General features: G+C 38.4%; 2 protein-coding genes across 2 annotated transcripts; both read left to right on the top strand.

Moving 5' to 3' along the window:
- On the top strand, positions 1-2,067 carry LOC107431514 (geraniol 8-hydroxylase). The gene is made up of 2 exons (XM_025066556.3): positions 1-978; positions 1,158-2,067. The coding sequence occupies exons 1-2, from the start codon at positions 79-81 to the stop codon at positions 1,797-1,799; spliced, it is 1,542 nt and encodes a 513-aa protein (XP_024922324.3). The 5' UTR covers positions 1-78; the 3' UTR covers positions 1,800-2,067.
- A 5,526-nt stretch (positions 2,068-7,593) lies between these two features.
- Positions 7,594-10,516, top strand: LOC107431546 (transcription factor MYBC1). The gene has a single exon (XM_016042489.4). It carries the CDS (start codon positions 8,446-8,448, stop codon positions 9,490-9,492), a length of 1,047 nt encoding a protein of 348 aa, XP_015897975.4. The 5' UTR covers positions 7,594-8,445; the 3' UTR covers positions 9,493-10,516.
- The last annotated feature ends 1,485 nt before the right edge of the window (positions 10,517-12,001 follow it).

Raw genomic sequence — 12,001 nt, 5'->3', positions numbered from 1 at the left:
TAGAGTTTTAAACAACATAACACAACACAACATATAGGTTGTAATTAATAAGCTAGGAGGCAGCAAGAGACGGAAGAGATGGAAAGCGTTCAAATATTGCTGGTGTCCATATCCGTATTTGTGTGGTTAGTTGTCCGATGGCGATCATCATCAGAGAGCAAAAGGAGGGTGCTGCCACCAGGTCCAAGTGGAGTGCCAATACTAGGCAACCTACTCCAACTGGGGCCTCGTCCTCACGAAAAAATGACAGAAATGGCAAAAGTGTATGGGCCACTCATGGCTCTGCGCCTTGGGTTCGTGACCACCATAGTGGCATCCTCCCCAGAAATGGCGAGGGAAATCATGCAAAGAAACGACAAGGCCTTCTCAAACCGGCCGGTGCCAGACTCGGTTGCATCGCAGCCGAACCCGGAAGGAACCCTTGCATGGGTTCCGGGAGACCATCGGTGGAGAAACCGCAGACGCATCTGCAGCACGCAGATGTTCACAGCTCAGCGGCTGGATTATCTTCAGCACTTTCGGCATCGGAAGGTGCATCAGCTGGTGGAGCACGTGAGGAAGCACAGCGCAGCTGGAACAGCAGTTGACATAGGGTCTCTTGCTTTTGCTGCCACGCTGAACCTCATATCCAACACAATCTTTTCGGTGGACATCATCGACCCTGTTGGGTTCGAGACGGCTCAGGAGTTCAAGGACCTTGTTTGGAGGATCATGGAGGATGCTGGCAAGCTCAATCTTTCCGACTACTTTCCGGCGCTGAGGAGGTTCGATCTGCAGGGGGTGAGGCGCCATGTTCGGGTTTCTTATCTAAGGTTGCATCAGATATTCGACGAAATCATTGCCAAACGTTTGCAATCCAGAGCATCATCTTCCGATAGTACCTCTAGTACCCATGGCGATTTCCTGGACGTGCTTCTGGATCAGTGCCAACAACATCAAGACGGCTTCACTTTTGAAACCATCAAACCCTTGATTTTGGTTGGTCTGGCATATATTATTAAAATTTTAATTTTTAGTTTGCAGATCATGTAGTGGTAGTAGTAGTAGCGATGAATTAAGCATGACTTCATGACCAATTAATATATACTAATAAATTAATGAAAAGTAGCTACTACTATATAATTAAGTTAATAAATAATAATGATGATGATACACAGGATTTATTTATCGCGGGAAGTGATACGTCTGGACTGACAACAGAGTGGGCAATGGCAGAGCTGCTTCGGAAGCCGGGGGTGATGGAAAAAGCAAAAGAAGAGCTTGAACAGGTGCTCGGCAGGCGACGACAAGTGGAAGAGTCAGACATCGAAAGACTCCCATATCTGCAAGCAATCGTGAAGGAGACGCTGAGGCTTCACCCTGCAGCGCCTCTTCTGTTGCCGTACGTTGCAGAAAACGACGTCCAAATAGACGGCTATACCATCCAGAAGGGAAACAGAGTGCTAGTGAACGCCTGGTGTATCGGAAGAGATCCCAAGTACTGGGATGATCCCTTGTCGTTTTCACCAGAAAGATTCTTAGCAGCAGCAGCAGGAGGAGGCTGCAGCAGCACCACCGCAAGTGCAACTACTCGGGAGTACAATGGAAGAGATTTCGAGTATATCCCATTCGGTGCTGGACGAAGAATTTGCCCAGGATTGCCATTGGCCAATCGAATGGTTACCTTGACTTTGGCTTCTCTCATCCATTCCTTCCACTGGCAACTTCCCCCTGGAATCACTCCCCAGAACCTCGACATGTCCGAGCAATTTGGTATTACCCTCAAGAAGGCTGTCCCTCTTTATGCCATTCCTGCTTGATTTTATTTCCATTTTAATAACCATTGTGCAATAACTTTTTAATTACTATCTACTTTACTATTATTACTAATATTTATAATATACCCTACCACTAGTACTGATGCTTCAATTTACCAATTAATGGTAATGGTAATGGTACAGCTCATCTAGCTACCAACTTCGTGTATGTGTACACTTCATATGTTATGCTTATGTAATTTAAGGAAATTACTTAATATCTTCAGCTATATATACATATATACAATATGTATATATATATTGCTTTAAATAGACCTACCTACAGTACAGCTTTACTTCAGTTTTCTGGACACACTTCTGCACATCATGTGTTAACTATGGGATTGGGATACTCTTTCTTTTTTTTTGATATCCCCATTTCTGTCCCCTAAATTGAAAAATGACAAATCATTTAAAAAAAACCAAAAAAAAAAAGAAAAAAAAAAAAAGAAGCAAAGCCCACCGTGTTACAGTAGAATAACATTGTCAAATTTTGCTTTTACCGTCCCTTGTCTTTTCCATGTATTTCGTTTCCGCACGACAATTTTTTGTTTTTTTGTTTTTTTGTTTTTTTTTCCCCGAATATCCTATCAATTTGCCGTAAATTTTGGGCAAAAGTTTTGCTGACTATCCCAACAAACCTGAGTCCAAATTATCCCCAAACTTGTAGGAGATAGAATTTTCAATTTGGGTTCAAATTTATAAAAACATCGAAGAAAAATATTCAGTTATTGATAGGGCAGATCAAATTGGGATCCTATATGGAGATACCATGCATCCAACCAACGAGAGGTGAAGGATGGCTTTCTTGCAGTCTAGATCTTGATAACTTCTCAAATGCAAATGCGGGCGGGCACTGAAAAGAGATAAAATCAAAGTAATTTAGCTTATTAGTGAAAAAATTAATATTTGGTCCTTGATCTTAATTAATCAACAAAAAGCCATGATGCTCTCCATTTGCTAATTAACAAAACCAATAATGATTCTTGACCGTAGTTGGTGAGATTTCTGTGCATCAATTCAATGATAAAAGTTGTTGAAACTCGAAATGTATTGGTTGTACGGCAAGGCGATGCTACAGAAGTAGTTGGCTGGCTTAATAACAACAAACCGCAGTTAGAATTAACAGAGAAGGGAAGTAAATATTTAACGGAGGTTATAAAGAGTTCTCTTTATATACTTTTGAAATATTTTAAATGACATGTCACATCATATGTTACAGGTATGGAGTCGCTAAATGGGGACTGGCTCCATCCATAGACCATGAGGTGAGGCTGACCTAATTAATTTCCAACAGCCACTTTCACAGAGAAACTTCATTTAGCTGCAATTTACATATATGACTATTCAATATTGAAAAAGTCGTGCCATTATTTATTAATTAATTAATTAAAATGCATAAAATTAATTACCTCATTTTCACGTTTGATCAACTTTCAACAACTCCAAATCTCCCTCCTGAAGTCTATTTTTTCAAAGCTGCCCATTTCTTCCTGCATGCTTCATATTTTCCCTCTTATTCATTCGTTCTTTATTATTATATATATAATATAATATATTACAAAACAATTGATCCAAATTTCAAACTAGCTAATTACAACTTGTGTTTGCCGTATTGACTGATTAGTCAAAAATATTTCTCTTTAATTCAATTAATAATAATAATAATACAAAAAAACACACTAATCAAACTCTAATTATTCTAGAGAGAGCTTTAAGCAATCAAAATTTTCTATAACAACTACTCATTAACTACTTGTTGATTTTGGGTGGATATGCGGGCAAAAAGATAGAATAAATTCTACCCAACCAATTATTTAAACAATATAATATATATGTTTATATATATGTGCCATAAAAGTCTCACCAATGTTAACTTAATAATGCCAGCTGCTCGATCTTTAATTTGTTGCAATTGCCTCGTTTCCTTTACTTTGTAGCTTCCAGCACTTTGTTAAACTATTTGTTAAAGAAAACATGTTTAATCCCCAATAAGTCATCACCAAATAGAAGAAAGGTAATTTGGTTTGTTCATATTTATTAAATATATTTATATATTTCAACTTAATTACGTCTTTGGTCTTCACCTTTTTCATACGCTTTCATTAAAGAAATAAAAAAGATTATCTTTGGAAGTCCAATGGTCAAATTCATATCTTACCATCTTCCACCAGCAAAAAGATATACTCTCTTTTTCTTCTTTATACTTCTTATATTTTTTATTTTTTATTAAGAAAACCAAAATTGTATGTTTGTCCGTCGAGAAAATCTTTGATGCCACGGTTGCATAAATCCAGATGGCGCAACCTTCCAATAATACACTCACATGCGTAAAATTGACAGGTTTATGTACATGTGGACTCATATTTGATATTTTGCGTTTTCTTCTTTCAAATTCCAAAGCACTTTCAAATCTCATCTGCAACTCCTTCCAATTTGCAATTCATATCTCGCCAACAAAGTCAAGGTAACGTCTTTTTCTCCATTCCAGCCCGCGAAACCGATGGTTGGAAAAATAACATTATTGATTCTGTTTCGACCATACAAAAAGATATGGAATTGCTTGATTAGTGGGTAAGCATGGTCAATGGCTTTGAAGATATATGTTGACTAGATGGGTTTTAATTAAAACGAAGGATAAATAAATTATTTTCTCATATACATATATATATATATATATATATATACACATTGGCATGAAATTTTTTTTTTTTTTTAGTATTAAATATTGGCATGAATTTTTAACAAATGCCCAGCTAGTATTGTTATAAAAGAAAATAAAATGGCATTAAGAAAAAGACTTTGAGAAAACAAGTTATAACCAAAAACTTTGCTTTGAGTTAATTTGAATTTTCAAACATGTCTAACGATATAACTCTAATTGGATTAAAGTTTATGCATGCATAGACGTGTGAAACTATAAGTACAATCTTCATCCATCAAAAACACACAAGTCTACACCTTCAACAAACAACTTTTCTTCATGCAACCTTCTTAATTTTTTCAATTTCGTTGTTAATTTTAGTTTTTAACTCTTTTTGTCAATTCTTTTTTCTATATTATTTTGCGTTAGTTTTCTTCAATTTTTACTTTGTTCTCAATTATTAAGGTCCTTTTTTTTTATTGTTAAAAATAATGTTTTAGAATTGTTATTGTTTTTTATTTCTAAATACAATTGTTTCATCCAAAATTATTGGTTATTATTATTTGAACTAATCTTCCAAAGTGGTATGCTTATACACTAAAACTTGCAAATTATTTTAGTCTAACAGATTCATTCTCAAAAGCTAATGTAAAAATTTGAACACATGCGTGCACACACACACATATATATATTTATTTATTTTCAATCTTGCGAGCTGTAATCAAATTTTAAGGAGGGGGCATGGAGGAGATACTTTCAATATGCAAACCCAATCTATTTTTTTTTTTTTTTTTCCAAAACATGGGTATCTTTTAAAAATTTCCAAGTATGTAGATTTTGTATGCAAGTTTAGATAATATTTATATTTCAGTGAAACATATTACTAGTTTTTTGAAGTCTCTTTTCCTGTTTTTTTTTTTTTTTTTGTTTTTTTGGGCCATAAATTTTGAAGCTCATTTTAACTTTCAAGCGGGGAAACATGAAGAACTTGAAAAACATGAAGAAATTGAAAAGATGAACAATATAAAGGAGGTTTGGTACAAAGAGGAACGGCAGGGAAGAGAAAGAAATGTAATATAACATAGTTTAAAAAATTAAGCATGCGACGTGCGTTTGATGGTTGCATAAGCATAACTGGTGCGACAGTCCCACACAAGTTTTTCTCCAGTTTGTGACCATCAAAATTCTATTTCATTTTTTTTTTTTTTAATTGCAAACCAATCCACAGAACAATTTTGAATCCGCCTCAAATGAAAAAAAAAAAAAAAAAAAAAAAGTAAATCCCATGATTAAAAAATAAATAAAAATTCTTATTACTATTCGTTTTGTCCGGTCATGCCCTACAAATCCCAAATATTCATTAATTGGTAATAATCATATCTTAGCTTAGATTGAAAATTGAGTGATTAATATATAAATATATATAGTTTCGGATTGAATTGGTCGTTGTCTCCATCAGTCAAATAAAATGGATAATTTTTCTTGGAAGAACCAATCAAAATATATATATATTTTTTTTCCTTTTAAGATCATTCCATTTCGTTTGTTGTTTCGTTGGAATAAACGATATGCAAATAATTCAGGAGGCCCGACAATGGCTAAATAGAAACCCACATGCATCTCTTATTATTTTAAATAATGTACAATAAAAAACCTATAGGTCCTATCGCAATTGGGCCATGATAAGAGTTTTGGGCCACCAAACCAACTGACAATCCAAGCTTTATGGATCCCTATTTCCCAACTCCTATCCCAAATGGTGTTGCACAAGCACCTTGTCTACTGATTTATTGGATCCACTGGGAAAAAGAAAGTTGCAGTTTTGGTGATAATGATCATTATTTGCTGGAGAGAGATGTTAGTTTACTAGTTTGCCAGAAAATATTAGGTTTATTTTTTATGTTGAAAATTTATATGTTGCGATAGTGAGAGAAGGGGAGTTGGAATCAAATGATGTAATCGTGTTGATCATGGAAAAAGTGCTTTTAATTTTAATTCTAAGTGCCACCAACAAGTGCCTCGTAGCGAAATTAACAGATGGCAAAGAAAATGACCCTTTTAAAAAATGGAGAAGAAGAAAGAAATCAGACAGTAAGCATGCATAATCACAAGTTTTGTAAATTTATAGTTTGATAGTTGATTGATTTTATGGGTGTAAACTTGATAATGTGGATTGCGAAAGCAATAAATGTAGGCCGAGAATGCAAATTAAGCAAATGCAGAGGTTTTGTGTTGGTAGTGCTGCAATATAAGGAGACAATACCAGGCTTATGATATTGTTGGGACTGATACTGGTGCCTCCCTCCATTATGCTAACATGCTAATATATATATATATATATATATACACACACACACATATGCATGTATGATTTGCCTTTTGACTGAGCTAAGAGAAACCCTCTTATGAATCTCTCCTCTCGGTTGGAGTTCAACCATGTCCATACAGTTAGACAAATGCAAGTACAAATACAAATACAAATACAAATGTAGTGGAGATAAATTGAATTGTTTGGCTACTTGACAAAAAGCTAGCTAGCTTTCCTTTCCTCTTTACACAAAACAAAAGAAAGGAAAACATGGGTGTGATGGCGGCCCACCAAATAAATAAAACAGTTATGTAGAAAGAAAGCCATTTGATTCCTCATCACCAACCTAAACAATATCCCAAACTTTGCAATTCTTTCTCCTTTCCCCCTAATCTTTTTCCTAATCTAATCTCATCTAAAAATCCCCCAAAAAACCTCAAAGCCAAGCACCCGTACGAAAAAGCTATCTTTTTGAAACTCTAATCCGTACCCTCCTCCACTGTGCGTGTGATGACACGCGCCAACATAATATGAGTAGGAGAGCTGGGTGCTGTATTCATTTCTTGCCTGGCCTTCCTCTGCGGAAACCCATCTTTTGACCGTGTTTGTTGGGTTGGGTTGGGTTCATGCATACCCAACAACGGCATCCAACAGTAACACCTCTTCTGGCCAGCCCAGCCCAGCCCAGCCCATCCCCGCCCCTGGTGACAGAATAATAATACAGATATCATATGGAGAAAACAGAACATTCCCGTTTCACTGACAGACATGAAGAGGTCGTGCTCGACACGCGCTAGACTTTTGGGAAATTGTAGGATGATGATGAGAGAATTTGTACATCTTTTTCCTGATCTTTGCTCTTTGGTCTTCTCTCTTTGCTTTCAAACACTGTTCCTTCGCAATGATAAGTTCAGGTCCTGAATTCAACATCTAATGCTAAAATCGCCCACCTATTTATTTATTTATTTTGTAGAAAAAAAGAGAGAAATTATAAGACCACCCCAGATCCCGGAAAAAACAAAAAATAATAAAGATAAATAACAATCAAAGGTTAAAAATCCATAAGATAAAAGGAAAAGCACCATAGCAACAGCATTAGCAACAGTGCCAGTACCCCTCTCCTCATAAAAAGCTGAATAACAAGATCCACCTCGAACCTCTCTCCGCATACCCTCTTCCTTCTTTCTCTCAATTCCAACCCCTTTCTCTCTCTTTCTCTCTCTCTCTCCCTCTATCTCTCTCATCAATTCCACACACACACACACATATAGCAGTGAGATTGAGATTGATGATGAGATTGAGATTGATGATGAGATTGAGATTGAGATTGAGATTGCGATTTTAGATTCTCCCCAAAATAAACCAAAAAAGCAGACATCTTTTTGTTGGCTTTGTGAGATTACACTCCCACTGCTGCCACTCCAACAACCCCCCATCTTCTCCACCTTATTAGTTATTTGTTATAGGAAGCGAAGCTTTCTGCTTTTACCCAAAAACAACATCACACAAAGGAGCAGTGCAAAGAAGCAACCGGTGGAATTTGGAATTTGGGTGAGACCACGGACCACCCACCCGAGTTCATTGATTGATTGATTGATTGATTTGCAGTGTTGCAGGCAGAGAGAGAGAGAGAGAGAGAGAGAGAGCTAAAGCAAAAAATTTTTAAAAAAAAAATAAAGAGAAGAAAAAAAATAATAATGAGAGAAGATGAGTCGAATTGGTTCTCAAGGTGGGAGGAAGACCTGCCATCCCCAGAGGAGCTGATGCCCCTGTCTCAAACCCTAATAACCCCTGATCTGGCTCTGGCTTTTGACATCCGAAACCCCAATTCCAGCAATAATAACCAGCAAGCCCAAGCGCAAGCCCAACCTCCTCATCCTCATCCTCATCCTCAACCCCAGCCGCAGCAGCAGCAGCATCCTCAGCCCCCTCCTCCCCCTCCTCCACCCCCTCCTTCCAACCCCCTCCCCCCTAATTCCGCCACCGCCACCCCCCAACCTCCCGATTTTGCCGATTCCGCCGATTTGGGCTCCGGGGCCGCCGGCGAGGAGCCCGCCCGCACCCTTAAGCGCCCACGCCTCGTTTGGACCCCCCAGCTCCATAAGCGCTTTGTAGACGCCGTCGCTCACTTGGGGATCAAGAATGCCGTCCCCAAGACCATAATGCAGCTCATGAGTGTCGACGGCTTGACCCGAGAGAACGTTGCCAGCCATTTGCAAAAATACCGCCTTTATCTCAAGCGTATGCAGGGATTATCCGGTGGCTCTGCCGCTGGTGCCGCTGGAGCCGGTGCCGCCGCCGCCGCCCTCGCTGCCTCCGCTGATCCCGCCACCGACCATTTGTTCGCCAGCTCACCTGTCCCTCCCCACTTCTTGCATCCCGGTCGCCCCAATTCCGATCATTTCTTGCCTTTTGTACCCGTGGCTGCTCTCCAGCACCACCACCACCACCACCACCACCATCAGCAGCAGATGGCCGCCGCTGCAGCCGCTGCGGCCCACAGTCCCCTTCAGCCGCAGCCTTATCACCGGCAGGTCGGCCATTTTGGTTCCCCAACAAACGGCCAATTCGAGCATTCTTTCCTTGCAAGGCAGTCACAGCCGGTTCATAGGATGGGGTCGGCAGCGGTGCATAATCCAGTGCCTGGTTATGTGGAGGACTTGGAGTCGGCTAACGCAGCAGCAGGAGGAGGAGGAGGAGGGGGGAGGAAGGTTCTTACTCTTTTTCCAACTGGGGATGATTAAAAATTAAATATTTGGGTAAAATGTATTTGCTTTCTTCAGTCTAGTTGCCTCTCGTTCAATTTGATTTCAGGTCCAGGTCCATGTGAAGTAATTGGTGTCCGGTGGGGTATTTGTTAGAGTGGGTTCAGAAGACTGGTTGTCATCGTTAATGTTAGTTAATCTTCAATGATCTTGTTGCTAGTCACTGGTAGGGGCTGGGATTGATGCCTGAATTTCCATTTCCAGTTCCTAAAGTATTTTGCTTGTAACACATACGTTGCCAGTCGGGTATGTTTCACCACCATCCTTTATGAGTAATTAGGATTTGATATCATTAGTGTCCTTTGCGTTGTCCCTTTGCTCTGTGGGTTTCTTCATGTGTAAATTTTGTCCTTGTCGACTTCTGGTGGCGGAAATTTGGTCATGATGCCACTCAAGCGACAATGAGCGATGTTTCGAAACTCTTATATGGCAGCTACGCTGATGGTGTCAGTCATCATAATGGATGAATTCGAGTTTCTTGGAGGTTGCATATACCTTTTAATTTTGGGAATCGGCTGGATTTCTTTCACTTCACAGTCTGAGTCTTTCTTGCTGGGGAGGTCCTGTGGTTGGTAATTAATGGTAGGGGAATGGCTGAAGCAACAAAGTTGACTAATTTTGAGCTTGTAGGTGAGAATAAATAAAGGTGGCAAGTCTATTTATGTTTTCTAAGAAGCTAAACATGGGTTGGTTAATAACTTGGTTGGGACGTCTAATGCTGTGTTTCTTGGCTTCGTCCAAGAACATCTTCCTTGTAAGAGTTGTGCCTTGTGTTTCTTAGTTTAGTGTATGTAGAGATGAAAGTGTACGTGTTGTACATTGTGTGTCTCTTTGTAGAAGACTTAACCCCCACAATATTGAGGGGCCTGTTAAAACTATTCCGATTGCATTAGAATGTTGGCCTATCTTCATGCTACATGAAGTAGCTGTATTAACTATTATTTCCAATTTGTACTTTGATAATTTCAAATGGCTTATATCCTTGCATGTAAGAGTTAAGTAAGACTTAGCTATTCTATGTCATTTGAGATTTCACTTGGGAGTGTCGGCATGGTAGACACATATGAAGTTGAAGTTTGGCGTTCTCTATATTTTAATTAATTATTTAGTTCGAATGGATGAATTTGCTGTTGTTATTAAGAAGCGGAAGAGACAGATAGTGTGACTAGGAAAGTATGAAGGTCAATGGTGAGTGGATAAGATGTTTAACAATTGTTTTGATGAAGTTTCAGCTGCTGATCTTCTGTTCGCATGGACTAGTGGGGTTTCAATTCAGCTGTGGAGGTAAATGTACAAGTAGCATTTGTAAGCTATTTTGCAAGTTTAATGTATTAGCTTATGATCTCCAAGCTTTTTAAAAATTAATTGCCAGAAGGGCAAGTCCACAGTCGCAAAGTTACCTGAAATAGGGTACCCCTTTGATTGTCTAAGTAAAATGAGAAATTAGAGTACAAGTTAGAATGCCACGGTGGGTCGCAACTGGAATGATTGGATAAATTGAGATGATGGTCCTCTTTTGTGTCAGATTCAGATTCCGATTGGATCTCTTATTGCATTCATTCATTCATAAAACAAATATCATTATTCATTATGATTGTATAGTTACAGTATACAAGATAATCATAATCATTGTTGCTTTATCTCGTGTCTAGCCGCTGTTGATCTCCTTTATGTTAATTTGAAAGACCTCCATATGTGTTCCTCTTTCCTGCCTAGTAGGGTAATGATAATATTTTTTTTACTCAGCAGCTTAAGATAATGAAGTGATAATGATATTTGATGACAAAAGGAATAAAATGAAAAACGATTTGAGGAATGTGGCGTTGGACATGGCATGGCATGCAATGGCAACTCCAAAATAAATAAGCTAAGCTTAAGAACAACACACTGACAGAAGGAGAAGAGAGGAGACACACTGTCAACTTCCTGGGGGTTTCCCATTTTTCCTATTTCTATATGCGAGTACCTGACTTTTTTAAACCGAGGCACTGTGTTTTTTTTAAACGTTTTTGCTTAATTAGAAAATTAATAATAATACTGGGGTGGGCGGTGCAGGCTTCACATGCTAGCTTAAGTCTGTGCAAGTGGAGGACATCTGGATCTCTCACCAAATGATTGGGATTTCAAAAGTATTTGTTATAGATTTTATTTATTGATAACGTTGATGGGGGTGTGCAAAATACTACATATAGAAAAACAACCTGTACCACGATCCATCGCACTCCGTTGCATGTTCCAATAAAAAAATTTTGTTTGAGATACCGGATACGACTACAAATAATCATCCATGGATTTCTAATAAATAAACACGATAATTTTTAATTTTTTTCTTAGTTTCATTGATAACAATCTTCTGACTATAAGTAGATATCGGACTCTTAATTTTGTTTCCACTCATAATTGCATGGTTTAAGTTGAGACCCTTGGCTGCCAGCCCATGGGTAAGTGGCCATTTGTTTTTTACTTTTTTTATGTGAATGTAGACACT

The sequence above is a fragment of the Ziziphus jujuba genome, chromosome 11 (assembly GCF_031755915.1).
Source record: "Ziziphus jujuba cultivar Dongzao chromosome 11, ASM3175591v1".
NCBI lineage: Eukaryota > Viridiplantae > Streptophyta > Magnoliopsida > Rosales > Rhamnaceae > Ziziphus > Ziziphus jujuba.
The sequence above is the reverse complement of the archived record's forward strand: the minus strand, read 5'-3'. Positions and strand labels throughout refer to the sequence as shown.

Bases quoted from the DNA above. Each gene is read 5' to 3' on its own strand.
- LOC107431546 (XM_016042489.4), top strand. From the start codon at position 8,446: ATGAGAGAAGATGAGTCGAATTGGTTCTCAAGGTGGGAGGAAGACCTG.
- LOC107431514 (XM_025066556.3), top strand. From the start codon at position 79: ATGGAAAGCGTTCAAATATTGCTGGTGTCCATATCCGTATTTGTGTGG. The intron at 979-1,157 runs GTTGGTCTGGCA...GATGATACACAG, and splicing joins CCATCAAACCCTTGATTTTG to GATTTATTTATCGCGGGAAG.